The 19,600-nt window shown below is 41.5% G+C and overlaps 1 protein-coding gene across 1 annotated transcript; it reads left to right on the top strand.

Annotated features, from left to right (window-relative positions):
* The first annotated feature begins 1,745 nt into the window (after positions 1 to 1,745).
* LOC133616777 (cornifelin-like) lies at positions 1,746 to 12,838 on the top strand. The gene is made up of 4 exons (XM_061976362.2): positions 1,746 to 1,902; positions 4,939 to 5,009; positions 8,754 to 8,941; positions 12,126 to 12,838. The coding sequence occupies exons 2-4, from the start codon at positions 4,940 to 4,942 to the stop codon at positions 12,252 to 12,254; spliced, it is 387 nt and encodes a 128-aa protein (XP_061832346.1). The 5' UTR covers positions 1,746 to 1,902; position 4,939; the 3' UTR covers positions 12,255 to 12,838.
* The last annotated feature ends 6,762 nt before the right edge of the window (positions 12,839 to 19,600 follow it).

Below are 19,600 nucleotides of genomic sequence, written 5' to 3'. Positions count from 1 at the left end.
ATAATCTATTTGCACACGTGTCCATTATAATTAATATAACAATATATGACAATACAAAAATACTAATAGAAAATACATATCATAATGCACCTTTCAGTACAGACAGTGAAATGTTTTTGGAAAATATAATTCCCTTAATACTGTTGAGAAGACTGTTATTGCCAGTGTTGGGCAGTAGCTCGCTACAAGTAGCAACTCTACGTAGCTTAACTACATTTCCCAGTAGCGTGGCGGTAGCGTTGTTATTTTTTGAACCAGTAGTGGTTCCTGTAGCTTAGCTATTTTTAGATGTACGTGACGAGGTAGCTTACATCAAAGCCACAAGCTACAAAGAAGGAAAATTAACAACAAATCATATGTACACCAACCAATCAATGATGATTGGTTGGTGTACATATGATTAAAATTAAATAAACAATTAATTAAAAAGGAAAATATATGTATTGTCCGTTGTTTGATTTAATGTATCTATTTAAATAAAACTTTGGTAAAATGTATCTGTTATAAAATATACAGGGTGTTCATAAAGTGTCTTTACAGTTCAAAAAATGTTACAAATAATCTTAAAAATATGTGTTTTATTTAAATCAGTGTTCATTAAAGTTTGTGATCACATTGAAATTTTAAGTTTACAGGTATTGTGCAAGAAATTGAGTACTGTCTTGATGTGCTTCGTGCAACCAGTGGTGCCCGTACATACATGTATTAAATGACGTTAAAAAACGTTTAGAAAAAACTAAACAAACAAAGAAGTGAGGTCTTGAAAGACCCATAGCCTCAATGTGGTGCCAGAAAAAGTGTTTTGTTTTGAAAATAACTACAGTATAATAAGAAAATAAACATACTGTTGTAATAAATAAAAAACAACATAAATTATTCTCTGGCAAATGACAATTACACAGAAATGTTAACATGTTTTTAAATAAAAAGTATTATTTTTTTTAAATGTGTATAAAGTATATATGCAAAGCGCTCAAAAGTAAGTACAACTACGTCAGCCAAAGAAACACACAGTAGAACCTCGATTTACGAACTTAATTGGTTCTTGAACAGGGTTGTAACATGAAAAAGAAGCTGGGGGGGAAAGTTGAGAGAGAGAGAGAGAAACAGAAAGGAAAGGAGAGGAACGGAGAGGGAAAGGAGAGGAAAGGAGATGAGCCCTGATTTTTTTTAGTGAAGAAGAATGACTAACACTAGCCAAGAATGTATACATAATATCTAAAAGGACAGACATTTTTCCATGAAAACATGGGAAATCTGCTGATGGTGTGTTTGACGGAGAAGCAGCTGGAAGGAAATATTGTAGAATTCTACCCTCCAAGATAAATGCTGCATGTGCATTATTATTACATCACTTCATAAAACTACTGTTTTCTACCCTGTATTCATCCATTGCACTTAGACTACTAAGCCCAGTGCACTAAAACTGGAAATGTGCTTGCTCTCTAATCAGATAGGAAAGGCTTGCGGCAGCCTTGTATCTGCTTTCTACCATGTATATGATCAGAAAATATACAAATTTTGTGATTTAAAAAAAATTAGGTGTTAAAGAATGATTGTAATGGTATGAAACATTAATTCATTACAGTTTAATAGACAAATGGTAATGGTAATGTTTATTTTACGTTATTGTTACAAGATATCTTTTAAAACATTTTATCATGACACGCACATCCCTGCTGCAAGGGCGTTGGCATGTCTAACATGTTGCAAGCGTTTAAGACCTTCGTATTGTGAGTCTTTCGACACACCTGCATGACAAAACAAATGGACTCTTTTCAAAATGTCAAGCGTGCGTTCAGGTTCTGCAGCATTTTAGGCAATCTGTTTGTTGGACAACATCCCCAGACTAGTTGTTCTTCTTTCTAGCTTTCCACGGTGATAAGACGCAAGCTCAACCAGGTAAGAAACGTTGCAATGTTTTTTTGTAAAAAACAAAACAAATTGAGAATGGTAATTTATCTGATATAACCAGAGATGTTTGTTTATATGCAGGCCTTTCTTTTTTTTTTATTTTTTTTTTTACAAATAGTAATGCAAAAGTATTTTTAACCAACAACATTATAGTTAATGGATTTTCAAACATGATTTTGCTGTCCGTATCAAACACAACAGACAATTTATCATTCTCGGGGGAAAGTCGGCTTGAGAGCTACAGATTATGTCCTAGGCACATCTCAAAATATTGAGCAACACAACAAAAGCTTTTAACTGAAATAATCCAGTATATGACAAATGTTGATGTCATCATTTCAATGATGGTAATGGTTTTAACAAAGTTTAACAAGTTACATTGAGGACCATCACATGTTTACACTTGCACAAGACAAGTCAACATTCACTTTCTGTTTTTAAATATCTACATTTTCCAATAGGGAGAGAAAAACAATAAAGACTGTGAAAAGTCAAGGGGGAAAAAGTAAAACTAGTAAATTAATGTATACATTAGCAAATACATGTTTAATAGTAATAATAATAAATAAATAAGCATAAATAACAATACCCATCCATCCATCCATTTTCTACCGCTTATTCCCTTTGGGGTCGCGGGGGGCGCTGGAGCCTATCTCAGCTACAATCGGGCGGAAGGGGGAGTACACCCTGGACAAGTCGCCACCTCATCGCAGGGCCAACACAGATAGACAGACAACATTCACACTCACATTCACACACTAGGGCCAATTTAGTGTTGCCAATCAACCTATCCCCAGGTGCATGTTTTTGGAGGTGGGAGGAAGCCGGAGTACCCGGAGGGAACCCACGCAGTCACGGGGAGAACATGCAAACTCCACACAGAAAGATCCCGAGCCCGGGATTGAACCCAAGACTACTCAGGACCTTCGTATTGTGAGGCAGATGCACTAACCCCTCTCCCACCGTGCTGCCCCTAAATAACAATACAATGAACACAAATAAAAGTAAATAGATACACAATGAATAGATAATAATTATATTAAATTAATTTAAAACACAATGAATAGATAAGAAATTGTATTGAATAAATTAGGTGGGTATAAATGAATGAATAAAAACATACAACAGTAAAAAAAACACAATACAAACTAAATAAATACACAAATATAAAGATAGTCAATTATATTATATAAATAAGGCAAGTGTAAAAGGATGAATAAATAAATATAGTAGTAAAAAAAACATGAAAGATGATGACTGACAATGACAAACAAAGGGGTGAAATGTTGCTGATATAAAACTAATATTGTGCACAGTCTACTGAACATCTCTTAACCATGGAAAGTCAGGGACCTGCTGCAAGTCAAATATCCAGTGAAGTTGGCACGTTGTGTAAATCGTAAATAAAAACAGAATACAATGATTTGCAAATCCTTTTCAACTTATATTCAGTTGAATAGACTGCAAAGACAAGATTTTAATGTTCGAACTGAGAAACGTAATTGTTTTTTGCAAATAACCATTAACTTAGAATTTAATGGCAACAACACATTACAAAAACATTTTCCCCACTGTGTTACATGGCCTTTCCTTTTAACAACACTCGGTAAACGTTTAGGAACTGATGAGACCAATGTTTGAAGCTTTTCAGGTGGAATTATTTCCCATTCTTGCTTGATGTACAGCTTAAGTTGTTCAACAGTCCGGGGTCTCCGTTGTGGTATTTTAGGCTTCATAATGCGCCACACATTTTCAATGGGAGACAGGCCTGGACTACAGCTAGGCCAGTCTAGTACCAGCACTCTTTTACCACACTGTTGTAACATGTGCAGAATGTGGCTTGGCATTGTCTTGCTGAAATAAGCAGGGGCGTCCATGAAAAAGACGTTGCTTGAATGGAAACATATGTTGCTCCAAAACTTGTATGTACCTTTTAGCATTAATGGTGCCTTCACAGATGTGTAAGTTACCCATGCCTTGGGCACTAATACACCCCCATACCATCACAAATGCTGGCTTTTGAACTTTGCACCTATAACAATCCGGATGGTTCTTTTCCTCTTTGGTCCAGAGGACACGACGTCCACAGTTTTCAAAAACAATTTGAAATGTGGACTCAAAAGAACCCAGAACACTTTTCCACTTTGCATCAGTTCATCTTAGATGAGCTTGGGCCCAGCGAAGCCGGCGGCGTTTCTGGGTGTTGTTGATAAATGGCTTTAGCTTTGCATAGTAGAGTTTTAACTTGCACTTACAGATGTAGCCACAAACTGTAGTTACTGACAGTGGTTTTCTAAAGTGTTCCTGAGCCCATGTGGTGATATCCTTTAAACACTGATGTCGGTTTTTGATGCAGTACCACCTGAGGTATCGAAGGTCATGGGCATTCAATGTTGGTTTCCGGCCTTGCCGCTTACGTGCAGTGATTTCTCCAGATTCTCTGCATCTTTTGATGATATTAGGGACAATAGATGGTGAAATCCCTAAATTCCTTGCAGTAGCTCATTGAGAAATGTTGTTCTAAAACTGTTTGACAATTTGCTCACGCATTTGTTCACAAAGTGGTGACCCTCGCCCCATCCTTGTTTGTGAATGACTGAGCATTTCATGGAAGCTGCTTTTATACCCAATTAAGGTACCCACCTGTTCCCAATTAGCCTGTTCACCTGTGGGATGTTCCAAATAAGTGTTTGATGAGCATTCCTCAACTTTCCACTTGTGCCAGCTTTTTTGAAACATGTTGCAGGCATCAAATTCCAAATCAGCTAATATTTGCAAATAAATAAAGTTTACCAGTTCTAACGTTAAATATCTTGTCTTTGCAGTTTATTCAATTGAATATAAGTTGAAAATGATTTGCAAATCATTGTATTCCGTTTTAATTTACGTGCCAACTTGGCTGGTTTTGGGTTTTATAGTAGAAGAAGCAAAAGTGAATTTGAAATGATTATCTGGATCTGGGTATGAATGTTGAGATACTGTACTTGTTATTAACTTGTTCACTTGTCTTGTTTGATCATTCAGCATGTCAGGAAAACCGGCTTTGACCACCTGGAACACTGGGATTTTTGACTGTTGTCAAGATTCATGCTCTTGTAAGGACAACTTCCTACACTTTGTGCACAATTGTCACAGTTATGTTTCAGTGTTCTATTACTTTATGACAACAACTGTTTCCACCTAGTGGTGATGTTAGGACGGTATAGTAGCTAATTTTGTGGGGGTGGGGTGGGGGACATACCATACTCCTACCATTCCACACTGTCTCCCTATACAGTGCCTAAAAAGCTACCGGTACTTTAAATACAGGCTTTGCTGGAAAACCTTCATTATTGTGCTTTGTTTGCTTGCCAGTACTTCAAGTCGGGGAACACATTGCATTTTGCTGCAAATTTGCATTCAAATGCAGATAAGAGAACCCAAATTCTCATTTTGCCATTTGAGTCAAGGTCAAACTCATCCCTCCATACCAGAATTGAAAATATAATATGTATAGTCTCATTACTCAAAAGTAATTCCCTGTATACAACTTTAAGCATTTGTGTTTATTGTTGACTTAAGATATTTGTCAGAGGCAGGAAGAATCCTTTCAGGAGAGCAAGGGGCATTACAGAGAGGGCTGGGAAAGTGTTTCAGACTTCAGGGGGGATTCATTAGAAGGGGGAAACTTCTAGTTCGGGTTTTGTAACACCAGTCCTGGGATCTTTCTGACACACCTCATACAGTAAATTCCAAGTAACAGCAGACTGAATTCACTGTTATTAGGCGTGTCAACGACAACTTTATCATGATACACGATATTGGAGCCTTCAATTTTGGCCGATACAGACAGTGAGCCGATACAATCATGTATAATTGTAATATTTTGTAGTGGGGATTTTTTAGAAAATACTTGATAAATGAAATTGCTGAAGAGACCAACGTAGGTATGAAAAACATAACCTATTCATTATTAACCATCCGGAATGGATTTATGCTGTCGTTTAATTGAATTAGAGGTCATTTTGTTCGGCAACACCTAGTGTTTACAAGCCACAATAATTCATTAAATTAATTTCATGATGCAGTACGTTTGAATTATACAGACACGTTTGTTACTTCATACTTTCTAATTCGCTTCTGCCCACGCCCACTGCTCCCCTTACCTCCCAGAGGGTGAACAAGGGGATGGGTCAAATGTAGAGGACAAATTTCACCACACCTAGTGTGTGTGTGACAATCATTGGTACTTTAACTTTAACTTAACTTGGAGACTTCGTATCTGTATGTAATATGCAACTATTATTACTTGATACTTGTTTGTGTTTTAGACTGCAATATTGTTCAATTAAGGACACTTATTGTGTATTTCTAGCTCGTATGCTATTGTGTGCTTAGCTGTTGTGTAGCTGCTAGCTCCTATCTATAGCTTACCATGTTTAACTTTTTGTACCTTTTTGACCATAGTAATACAAGAAAAGACTAACCTTGTGTGCTCAATGGAGGACATTTAGATGTTAACTAGCTGTTAACTCCCATCAGAGATTTTAAATACAACCCAATATGATATATATTTTTGCTGATATCGGGTCAATACCGATATCAATATCGGATCGGCACACGCCTAATTGTCATCTTCTGATTAGTTCTTGTCAGAGCACATGACAAAAACGTCATATTTTAAAAGGGGTCGTGTTATGATATTTTTTTTCTACATTTAAAATACTTCCTTGTGGCCTACAGAACATGTAATTGTAGTTATTTGATCAACATTTCGCATTGATAATGTTTTACAGACCATCTTCAAATCACTTTCTGACTGTCTCTTTAGTTTTGTGGGTGGTCTTATTTGCGTGCCTCCACTTCGACTCCCCGTCAGCCACGTTGTAGTGTTCAGCCCTTCAACATTGACTCTACTGTCAGATATAAGTTGTCTAAAATTTTGTATTAGAAATGGCAACAGCAAAGGATACATGTGCATGTACGGGCCAGTCTGCTCCACAACAAAAGGATGGAGAAAAAACAAGGACCTTATTGACTACAATGTCAGACTACAATAGCGGACCATACATGGATATTTTCGCTGACATCACCAATTGGAAAAACTTCACAAATGGGGCAAATTCCAAACGGCTCGTTTGGAGGAAGTATGAAGGAAGGCAAGATTGTTTTATAAATATCTTTGCCAATCCTCCATGGTCTGATGTCACATTTTTTGGACTTATGCAGATCTCAAATACATAAAAACAAGTACCAATAGGTAAGAAAAATAGGTTTCCTTTAAAGGCCTACTGAAATGCGATTTTCTTATTTAAACGGGGATAGCAGGTCCATTCTATGTGTCATACTTGATAATTTCGCGATATTGCCATATTTTTGCTGAAAGGATTTAGTAGAGAACATAGACGATAAAGTTCGCAACTTTTGGTCGCTGATAAAAAGCCTTGCCTGTACCGGAAGTAGCAGTCGAGTAGCGTGACGTCACAGGTTGTAGAGCTCCTCACATCTGCACATTGTTTACAATCATGGCCACCAGCAGCGAGAGCGATTCGGACCGAGAAAGCGACGATTTCCCCATTAATTTGAGCGAGGATGAAAGATTCGTGGATGAGGAAAGTGAGAGTGAAGGACTAGAGGGCAGTGGGAGCGATTCAGATAGGGGAGATGCTGTGAGAGGTGGGTGGGACCAGATATTCAGCTGGGAATGACTAAAACAGTAAATAAACACAAGACATATATATACTCTATTAGCCACAACACAACCAGGCTTATATTTAATATGCCACAAATTAATCCCGCATAACAAACACCTCCCCCCTCCCGTCCATATAACCCGCCAATACAACTCAAACACCTGCACAACACACTCAATCCCACAGCCCAAAGTACCGTTCACCTCCCCAAAGTTCATACAGCACATATATTTCCCGAAAGTCCCCAAAGTTACGTACGTGACATGCACGTACCGGCAAGCGATCAAATGTTTGGAAGCCGCAGCTGCATGCGTACTCATGGTACCGCGTCTGCGCATCCAACTCAAAGTCCTCCTGGTAAGAGTCTCTGTTGTCCCAGTTCTCCACAGGCCAATGATAAAGATTGATTGTCATCTTTCGGGAATGTAAACAATGAAACACCGGCTGTGTTTGTGTTGCTGCAGCCACCGGCCGCAATACACCGCTTCCCACCTACAGCTTTCTTCTTTGCTGTCTCCATTGTTCATTGAACAAATTGCAAAAAATTCACCAACACAGATGTCCAGAATACTGTGGAATTTTGCGATGAAAACAGACGACTTAATAGCTGGCCACCATGCTGTCCCAAAATGATCTCTACAATCCGTGACGTCACGTGCCGGCGTCATCATACCGAGACGTTTTCAGCAGGATATTTTGCGCGAAATTTAAAATTGCACTTTAGTAAGCTAACCCCGCCGTATTGGCATGTGTTGCAATGTTAAGATTTCATCATTGATATATAAACTATCAGACTGCGTGGTCGGTAGTAGTGGGTTTCAGTAGGCCTTTAAGGTAGCACTAGTTGTCACACATTCTTTTTCATCTTATTTATTGACTGGTTCTAATTTGTTGCACTGCTATGATGTCACACATATAGCTAACACAGATATGACTATTGTCATGCGTGCACACTTCCATGGTGTACTGTACACACAAACCCTGCATCCTGTTCATGGTCACAGGGAGCTGGAGCTTATTCTAGCTGACTTTGGGCCAATGGTGGACTAGTACACAAACACAAAGCATGTACAGAGAAAATGAACATTCAGGTTCACACGCACTGCTTGGTGGAAACAGTCCTCAAATGTATTGACTCCATTAAAACAGTCTTTATGTGTCTTTCAGGCTGCTATGGTTTCTTTTGCTGCCCTTGTCTGGCCTGCTCGGTTGCAGGAAAATTCGGACAGAACCGATGTCTCCCATTGTGCGACATACTCAGCCCTGCTGCCTTGACCGCTTGTGGGATCCCTCTGTTTGCGCCCCCTGCAGCGTTGGGTCTTCGAGTTGGTATTCGCAACAGATTTGGTGTCAAGGTATACTGCATCGTATTATGTCATGGTATTCATTTGGTTTCAATGCAAGAACAGGTTACGTAAAACCAGCACAAAGACACGGACGCTTATCAGAAACTATCTGCTTTCTTACTGTACATCGATGCAAAGAAGAAACACAACGATAAGATCACAAATCATAAATAGAGATGGGGACTGAATTTGCTATTCTTATAGGAAGTCCGTTGGTCTTATCCACAGAAAAGCCACATTCAGAGCAGACTCAGTCAAACTGGCACTAAGTTACAACAATGTAAGCATGCTTAAACACTTGAACGTAAAGTAAGGCTCCACTTTTCCAAAATACGCTAGCTCAATGCTAATTTAAATTGGCTTTGCTACATACATGCTACTGATTAGCATTAATGGTTTTATATGGTGATTTCAATACCTCCAATTTTGTTAATAAAAAATACAACTAAGATGCATGTTACAATCTAACAATAAGGGCCTGAGCTACTAGAGGTCTGCGTGTATTAAAACAGGTGCACACTTGATAGAACTTGTGCGCAAGATTACGTCTCTTTAGTGAGCAGAATAAAGAACGCAACCCATTCAGCGTTTCACTTCATGAATGTGCAAAATATATGCTGATCATCAGAACGTTCACAATACTGGGAGGAGAAAATGCAAACATAATAAATTGGCAAACGCAGTGTGATTTATTATGACTAAAACTCAACTGCAAGCACTATTTTGCGTTTTTTATTTATCACATCTGAAATGTATGTGCAAACTGACACATGGCTGTGAGAAAGGAGACGGGTGCGCTGCAGCTCAGTCCTAGGTATGCTTGTCAACATATTAGACACATCGTCTATTCAGCAATATCATTTTAGAATTTTAAAGCTGCTAGATGACATAAGGGTCTAATTAAAACAAATTCAATTGATGCATTTTGGTGTCTGCTGTTTCTTTTTAATGAGGTTAGTTTTTTAACATATAAGATACTGTATGTTAACATATCTCCTATATGAAAAAAAGTTCTTGCAATATGCATTTTTTTTGCATCTGTACTCCAGAGCGCACACTCGCAGTAAGTTCCAGCTAAAAAATGTCAACATATTAGACATATCGTCTATTCAGCAATATCATTTTAGAATTGTAAAGCTGCTGGATGACATAAGGGGCTAATTAAAACAAATTAAATTGATGCATTTTGGTGTCTGCCGTTTTTTTAAATGAGGTTAGTTTTTTCACATATAAGATACTGTATGTTATAAACATATCTCCTATATGAAAAAAACTTCTTGCAATATGCATTTTTTTGCATCTGTACTCCAGAGCGCACACTCACAGTAAGTGCCAGCTAAAAAATGTCAACATAATAGACATATCGTCTATTCAGCAATATAATTTTAGAATTTTAAAGCTGCTGGATGACATAAGGGGCTGATTAAAACAAAATCAATTGATGCATTTTGGTGTTATTAACATATCTCCTATATGAAAAAAACTTCTTGCAATATGCATTTTTTTGCATCTGTACTCCAGAGCGCACACTCACAGTAAGTGCCAGCTAAAAAAAAAAAGAAACAAAAAGTGGTTTTCATTGTAAATGCACTGCAGAATTGCTACTAAAATGCCCATAAAAGGTAGTACATACTGTATATGTCAGCTGCATGTTTGAAAACATAGCAAAACATGGGTAGAAACAAATCATGATAACATGAATGTGCAAGAAAGGATTAAGTGTTCTGTGGTGAAAGCCGCGCGTAGTACATGCAAAAACTTCTAATTAAATAATGCAGTCAGCACCACTTTCCAATTGTACGCGCAGTTAGTAGATCAAACCCACTAACAGTACACACAATTTCATAGTTTTCAGACACTGTTTACTGCGTGGTATTTGGATCTTAGTAGATCAGGCCCCAAGTATATAATAAGTACAATACTTACAGTATAAACACTTATTATGGCACCACATAAGACTAAAGCAGACACAACACTAGGCAACCCACCTACTGACATCTAACGCCTTGGAATCGCAACTGCATGCAAAGTCTACGATATAATACTTGCAAGTGTGACTTACAAATGTAATAAGAAAATTAAAGCTGCAAGCAGCGATGGACAGGACCGACTTTGACGGCACATAAAATCCAAACCGGAGCAGTAATTAAAACTCTTTCGTCAACTTTTAATCAGAAGGGTTCAATCTCTCTCCTGTGCTAGTTTGAAACCGAAACGACAAACGCGCTCAGAGGAGATAATGTTTGAAATTAGGTGACCGGTTTTTACAAAACTTTTGTTTTGAAAGGGGAATTGCAAACTTCCTGTTGATTTTTGCTGCTAAGTGAGACCTACATAGAGGTTTTTGTTTCATGTCTCTACGACCTTCCTACTGGAAGTTACAGGCAGTTTTGTCTGAGTTTTCTTCCTAGGAGCAGTTGTGTCTGTTTTCTTCCTAGTGGGCGCTAGAGCACAATTTTGAGTTTTGGGGTTGGGTTTTTTTATGAGATCGCAATTTTTGCCAGTCCTGATGTGTGTGTTCAGTTTGGTGAGTTTTGAAGCATGTTAAGGGGGTCAAATTACAGTTCAAAAAGGCAAAAGTGACTGTTTTTACTAACATTTTGTTTAGAAGGGGGAATTGCAAACTTCCTGTAGATTTTTGCTGAAGGATGTCAGTGTATGAAATCTAGGTCTAAGTCAGAATTACATAGAGGTTTTTGTTTCATGTCTCTACAACATTCTTACCGGAAGTTACAAGCAGTTTTGTCTGTGTTTTTTCCTCAGGGCGCTAGAGCGCAATTTTGAGTTTTAGGGTTTGTTTTTTTGATTAGATCGCAATTTTCGCTAGTCCTGATGTGTGTGTCATGTCAAATATGGTGAGTTTTGAAGCATGTTAAGGAGGTCAACGTACAGCTGAAAGAAGCGGCGGTATAATAATAAAGAAAGAAAGAATAAAACGCACAAAATACAATAGGGTCCTCTGTCCCAAAGGGACATTGCGGTCCCTAACAAGATATAACAACTGGACAGCACAGTTGCCATAATCAGTTCATTTTAAATGTTACATTAAAAATATGATTTTATAATAAAAAAATTGAAATGTCTTAATACACACAAAAGTACCGTTAAGTACCAGTATCGAGGGAACTGGTATCGTATTGGTTTAAATTTGGAATGTACCATCCCTAATGATAATAAAGATTGTTGTTCACAGGGCTCCATCTGTAAGGACATCATGACGTCATGTTTCTGCATGTGGTGTTCCTGGTGTCAGATGCATCGTGAGCTGAAGTTTCGCAAGAAAAACCCCACTGTTGTCAGCATGCAGCCACAAGCCATCTAACATCTCCTCGAAAACCCACCAAATGCAGGCTTTGTGACATATTCTCTCTTTTGCGGTTTATGCTAATTTGCTCATTTCTAAATAGATGACCTACATTAGTACGTAGTCAAAGTGAGACAAATAATAATAAAAAAAAGAATGACTTACCACAGTGGGAAATGATCATCTATACCAACTCTGGCAGTCAGGTCATGGATCAACTATCTTGCAATTGGTGATTCCTCAGTCCTCACTCCCTCCAATCCCTTATTTGGGACTTTCTTCTTAAGTTTCTTGGCTTAGAAATCGGAGAAAATTAATGTATACAAATATCATATACATACAAAATAAGCCATAATACAAAAGCACTGACCTATATTAACAACTTATATATGGTGTGTTATTTTGTGGCCATACTCAATTAAAAAAAAAGAGCTCAGATGTGTTAAATGTGTTAAATTGTACTGTAACTGGGTAGCAGATCACTTCAGGATGTCGTGTCTGTACTGCAATTGTATGTTAAGAGGAGTAATGTCTGTGTTGTCTGTTACGTAGATGTGTGTGTTGTGTGCTTTTCCACAAAGAGAATAAACGTATACAAATAATGATAAGCACAAGCACTCATTATAATAAAAGCAACTAAAAGTGACCACATTGTGTAATAAAAATATAAGCATCGATCTGCTGGTCAAGAGCTAACAATTAGCTATATAAATGTTCAACATAATGCACCAACACTAAACAACCAAGCTTACAGTGTACATAGCAGACAATAAAAAAAAAACGTCTGATAGAGTTCTGAACATTCGATCCATCCATTTTCTACCACTTGTCCCTTTTTTGGGGGGGGTCGAACATTTAAATCAAAATGTTATGCTAGCAAATATTGCTATGGGTAGTGTTGTGTGCCCAACTTGTCACTTATTAGTTAGTGCAGTGTTTTTCAACCACTGTGCCGCGCGGCACACTAGTGTGCCGTGAGATACAGGTTGGTGTGCCGTGGGAGATTATGTAATTTCACCTAATTGGGTTAAAAATATTTTTTGCAAACTAGTAATTATAATCCGCAAATGTGCCGTCGTTGAGTGTCGGTGCTGTCTAGAGCTCGGCAGAGTAACCATGTAATACTATTTCATATCAGTAGGTGGCAGCAGGTAGCTAATTGCCTTGTAGATGTCAGGAACATGGTTTGTCGTGATCACAATATGCGGGAGGCAGTGTGCAGGTAAAAAGGTATCTAATGCTTAAACCAAAAATAAACAGAAGGCGAGTGCCGCTAAGAAAAGGCATTGCAGCTTAGGGATGGCTATGCAAAACGAAACGAAAACTGAATTGGCTGCAAAGTAAACAAAAACAGAATGCTGGACGACAGCAAAGACTTACGGAGTGTGGAGCAGACGGCGTCCACAAAGTACATCCGTAAATGAGATGACAATCAACAATGTCCCCACAAAGGATAGTGTCCGCACAACTTAAATAGTCTTAATAGCGAAAACAAAGCAGGTGCGGGGAATAGCGTTCAAGGAAGACATGAAACTGCTACAGGAAAATACCAGCAAGAGGAAAAGCCACCAAAATAGGAGCGCAAGACAAGAACTAAAACACTACACACGGGGAAAACACCAAAAAACTCCAAATAAGTCACGGCGTGATGTGACAGATCGTGACAGTACACCTACTTTGAGACAAGAGCTATAGTGATGCATGCTTGGTTATGGTTTAAATTCATATCCAACAATTGCAACAATGACTTTTTACTGTCAGTATCAACTACCGAGTTTACATTTTTAATGTTTTCTGCTGATGGTGTGCCTCCACATTTTTTCAATGAACAAAAATGTGCCTCGGCTCCAAAAAGGTTGAAAAACACTGAGTTAGTGCACTCAAAGCTCAATAATATATCAAGAAAGCTTATTGTTCTTTTTCTGCCTTTCATTCCCGCTCTTACTTATTCCACTTCCTGGTGTCCAACACATAACACATGTCATCATATCCTGTGTCCCCCGCCCTTAAGTTCCCCTTAAAATGGTTCCGCTATTGTCCTCTGACCTAAGTAACCAATACATGACATCTCGCTAATAAGATAGCAATTGGCTTGTTCATGGGATGTCAAACAGTCATTAAAAAACCGGTCTGATAGAGTTCTGAACACATAAATCGAAATGTCATGGCAGCAAGTATTGCTATGGGTAGCTAATAAGTTAGCCATTAGCTTGTTCATGGGATGTCAAACAGTCACTAAACCACTGCAACAACAACAATAAACACAGTAAATACACGTATTTAAGATTATGAACATTTGAATAAAGTGCCAAAAGGACTACTCACTTTTTTTATGGACACATCCTGACACTGTCAATTAGAAAGTAGAGTCTTAAGTCCATGTTTAGACTCATGGGCCACTTGCGCTCCCTGGTGTCGTGATCAAGAACTACAATTGACAACAAGGGACAGGTGTACCGGTAAGTAAAATGAGCACACTGGTTATGGTTATGGTTTGAGTTTATTTCGAACATTCAGTTACAAAATGGTATTTCACACGCTCCAATTTCTTTTTTCAACATATTTGATACAAACCAAGACGTATTTTTGGTGGAAATGTTTACCTAAAGTCAATCCAATACAATCCAATCCATCCATCCATCCATCCATCTTCTTCCGCTTATCCGAGGTCGGGTCGCGGGGGCAGCAGCCTAAGTAGGGAAGCCCAGACTTCCCTCTCCTCAGCCACTTCGTCCAGCTCCTCCCGGGGGATCCCGAGGCGTTCCCAGGCCAGCCGGGAGACATAGTCTTCCCAACGTGTCCTGGGTCTTCCTCGTGGCCTCCTACCGGTCGGACATGCCCTAAACACCTCCTTAGGGAGGCGCTCGGGTGGCATCCTGACCAGATGCCCGAACCACCTCATCTGGCTCCTCTCGATGTGGAGGAGCAGCGGCTTTACTTTGAGCTCCCCCCGGATGACAGAGCTTCTCACCCTATCTCTAAGGGAGAGCCCCGCCACCCGGCGGAGGAAACTCATTTCGGCCACTTGTACCCGTGATCTTGTCCTTTCGGTCATAACCCAAAGCTCATGACCATAGGTGAGGATGGGAACGTAGATCGACCGGTAAATTGAGGGCTTTGCCTTCCGGCTCAGCTCCTTCTTCACCACAACGGATCGATACAGCGTCCGCATTACTGAAGACGCCGCACCGATCCGCCTGTCGATCTCACGATCCACTCTTCCCTCACTCGTGAACAAGACTCCGAGGTACTTGAACTCCTCCACTTGGGGCAAGATCTCCTCCCCAACCCGGAGATGGCACTCCACCCTTTTCCGGGCGAGAACCATGGACTCGGACTTGGAGGTGCTGATTCTCATCCCAGTCGCTTCACACTCAGCTGCGGACCGATCCAGTGAGAGCTGAAGATCCTGGCCAGATGAAGCCATCAGGACCAAATCATCTGCAAAAAGCAGAGACCTAATCCTGCAGCCACCAAACCGGATCCCCTCAACGCCTTGACTGCGCCTAGAAATTCTGTCCATAAAAGTTATGAACAGAATCGGTGACAAAGGGCAGCCTTGGCGGAGTCCAACCCTCACCGGAAACGTGTCCGACTTACTGCCGGCAATGCGAACCAAGCTCTGACACTGATCATACAGGGAGCGGACCGCCACAATCAGACAGTCCGAAACCCCATACTCTCTGAGCACTCCCCACAGGACTTCCCGAGGGACACGGTCGAATGCCTTCTCCAAGTCCACAAAGCACATGTAGACTGGTTGGGCAAACTCCCATGCCCCCTCAAGGACCCTGCCGAGAGTATAGAGCTGGTCCACAGTTCCACGACCAGGACGAAAACCACACTGTTCCTCCTGAATCCAAGGTTCGACTATCCGGCGTAGCCTCCTCTCCAGTACACCTGAATAGACCTTACCGGGAAGGCTGAGGAGTGTGATCCCACGATAGTTAGAACACAACCTTCGGTTCCCCTTTTTAAAGAGAGGAACCACCACCCCGGTCTGCCAATCCAGAGGTACTGCCCCCGATGTCCACGCGATGCTGCAGAGTCTTGTCAACCAAGACAGCCCTACAGCATCCAGAGCCTTAAGGAACTCCGGGCGGATCTCATCCACCCCCGGGGCCTTGCCACCGAGGAGCTTTTTAACTACCTCAGCAACCTCAGCCCCAGAAATAGGAGAGCCCACCACAGACTCCCCAGGCACTGCTTCCTCATAGGAAGACGTGTTGGTGGGATTGAGGAGGTCTTCGAAGTATTCCCTCCACCGATCCACAACTTCCGCAGTCGAGGTCAGCAGAACACCATCCGCACCATACACGGTGTTGGTAGTGCACTGCTTCCCCTTCCTGAGGCGGCGGATGGTGGTCCAGAATCGCTTCGAAGCCGTCCGGAAGTGGTTTTCCATGGCTTCCCCGAACTCCTCCCATGTCCGAGTTTTTGCCTCCGCGACCGCTGAAGCCGCACACCGCTTGGCCTGTCGGTACCTGGCCGCTGCCTCAGGAGTCCCATGAGCCAAAAGAACCCGATAGGACTCCTTCTTCAGCTTGACGGCATCCCTCACCGCCGGTGTCCACCAACGGGTTCTAGGATTACCGCCACGACAGGCACCAACTACCTTGCGGCCACAGCTCCAATCAGCCGCCTCGACAATAGAGGTGCGGAACATGGTCCACTCGGACTCAATGTCCAGCACCTCCCTCGTGACATGTTCAAAGTTCTTCCGGAGGTGGGAATTGAAACTCTCTCTGACAGGAGACTCTGCCAGACGTTCCCAGCAAACCCTCACAATGCGTTTGGGCCTGCCAGGTCTGTCCGGCATCCTCCCCCACCATCGCAGCCAACTCACCACCAGGTGGTGATCGGTAGAAAGCTCCGCCCCTCTCTTCACCCGAGTGTCCAAAACATGAGGCCGCAAATCCGATGACACAACTACAAAGTCGATCATAGAACTGCGGCCTAGGGTGTCCTGGTGCCAAGTGCACATATGGACACCCTTATGCTTGAACATGGTGTTTGTTATGGACAATCCGTGATGGGCACAAAAGTCCAATAACAAAACACCACTTGGGTTCAGATCCGGGCGGCCATTCTTCCCAATCACGCCTCTCCAGGTTTCACTGTCGCTGCCCACATGAGCATTGAAGTCCCCCAGTAGAACAAGGGAATCACCCGGGGGAGCACTCTCAAGTACTCCCTCGAGTGAATCCAAAAAGGGTGGGTACTCTGAGCTGCTGTTTGGCGCGTAAGCGCAAACAACAGTCAGGACCCGTCCCCCCATCCGAAGGCGGAGGGAAGCTACCCTCTCGTCCACCGGGTTGAACTCCAACATGCAGGCTCTGAGCCGGGGGGCAACAAGAATTGCCACCCCAGCCCGTCGCCTCTCACTGCTGGCAACGCCAGAGTGGAAGAGAGTCCAGCCCCTCTCGAGAGAACTGGTTCCAGAGCCCTTGCTGTGCGTCGAGGTGAGTCCGACTATATCCAACCGGAACTTCTCTACCTCGCGCACTGGCTCAGGCTCCTTCCCCCCCAGCGAGGTGACGTTCCACGTCCCAAGAGCTAGCTTCTGTAGCCGAGGATCGGACCGCCAAGTGCCCTGCCTTCGGCTACCGCCCAGCTCACATTGCACCCGACCTCTATGGCCCCTGCTATGGGTGGTGAGCCCATTGGAGGGGGGACCCACGTTGCCTCTTCGGGCTGTGCCCGGCCGGGCCCCATGGGGACAGGCCCGGCCACCAGGCGCTCGCCATCGTGCCCCAACTCCGGGCCTGGTTCCGGAGGGGGGCCCCGGTGACCCGCGTCCGGGCGAGGGAAATCTGAGTCTCGGTTCTTGCATTTCCATAGAAGTCTACATAAATAACTTACTCTAATTTGATTTTGATATAATTTTTTTATCTTGATAGATTGAAAATTAACACCAATGAGTTGACTGACGAACATTATCACACAATTTATTCAGAAAATATAAATAACGACAAATAAAGTACCGTATTTTTCGGAGTATAAGTCGCTCCGGAGTATAAGTCGCACCGGCAGAAAATGCACAATAAAGAAGGAAAAAAACAAATATAAGTCGCACTGGAGTTTAAGTCGCATTTTTTGGGGAAATTTATTTGATAAAACCTAACACCAAGAATAGACATTTGAAAGGCAATTTAAAATAAATAAAGAATAGTGAACAACAGTCTGAATAAGTGTACGTTATATGAGGCATAAATAACCAACTGAGAACGTGCCTGGTATGTTAACGTAACATATTATGGTAAAAGTCATTCAAATAACTATAACATATAGAACATGCTATATGTTTACCAAACAATCTGTCACTCCTAATCACTAAATCCCATGAAATCTTATACGTCTAGTCTCTTACATGAATGAGCTAAATAATCCATCCATCCATCCATTTTCTACCGCTTATTCCCTTCGGGGTCGCGGGGGGCGCTGGAGCCTATCTCAGCTACAATCGGACGGAAGGCGGGGTACACCCTGGACAAGTCGCCATCTCATCGCAGGGCCAACACAGATAAACAGACAACATTCACACTCACATTCACACATTAGGGCCAATTTAGTGTTGCCAATCAACCTATCCCCAGGTGCGTGTCTTTGGAGGTGGGAGGAAGCCGGAGTACCCGGAGGGAACCCACGCAGTCACAGGGAGAACATGCAAACTCCACACAGAAAGATCCCGATAATATTATTTGATATTTTACGGTAATGTGTTAATAATTTCACACATAAGTCGCTCCTGAGTATAAGTCGCACCCCCGGCCAAACTATGAAAAAAACAGCGACTTATAGTCCGAAAAATACGGTATATATACTATTAAGCACAACAGGTAATTGTAAAAAAAAAAAAACAGCAACAACATTATGATTTGTACAATTTCAGAATGTGCTTGTTGTATTTTTAAACAAAGAAAACAATCTGAAGTTACCGTGCCGTCGTTTTACCAGTCCGGCCCACTTGGGAGTAGATTTTCCTCCATGTGGCCCCCGATCTAAAATGAGTTTGACACCCCGGATTTAAAGGATGAGGTTTTTTTGTTTGTTTCTGTGATGCAAAACATTTTCTCTGTGAAGAGACGCAATGTGCATTTCTGAATATTATTGTTATTTTTCTTGACTGTCACTATAACTCAATCAATCAATCAATGTTTATTTATACAGCCCTAAATCACAAGTGTCTCAAAGGGCTGCACAAGCCACAACGACATCCTCGGTACAGAGCCCACATAAGGGCAAGGAAAAACTCACCCCAGTGGGACGTCGATGTGAATGACTATGAGAAACCTTGGAGAGTACCGCATATGTGGGTAACCCCCCCCCCCTCGAGGGAGACCGAATGCAATGGATGTCGAGTG

The sequence above is a fragment of the Nerophis lumbriciformis genome, linkage group LG14 (assembly GCF_033978685.3).
Source record: "Nerophis lumbriciformis linkage group LG14, RoL_Nlum_v2.1, whole genome shotgun sequence".
Taxonomy (NCBI): Eukaryota; Metazoa; Chordata; class Actinopteri; order Syngnathiformes; family Syngnathidae; genus Nerophis; species Nerophis lumbriciformis.
Note: the sequence above shows the minus strand (reverse complement) of the source record. Positions and strands in the feature narration are given on the sequence as shown.

Bases quoted from the DNA above. Each gene is read 5' to 3' on its own strand.
- LOC133616777 (XM_061976362.2), top strand. From the start codon at position 4,940: ATGTCAGGAAAACCGGCTTTGACCACCTGGAACACTGGGATTTTTGAC. The intron at 5,010-8,753 runs GTAAGGACAACT...TGTGTCTTTCAG, and splicing joins TTGTCAAGATTCATGCTCTT to GCTGCTATGGTTTCTTTTGC. The intron at 8,942-12,125 runs GTATACTGCATC...TGTTGTTCACAG, and splicing joins GCAACAGATTTGGTGTCAAG to GGCTCCATCTGTAAGGACAT.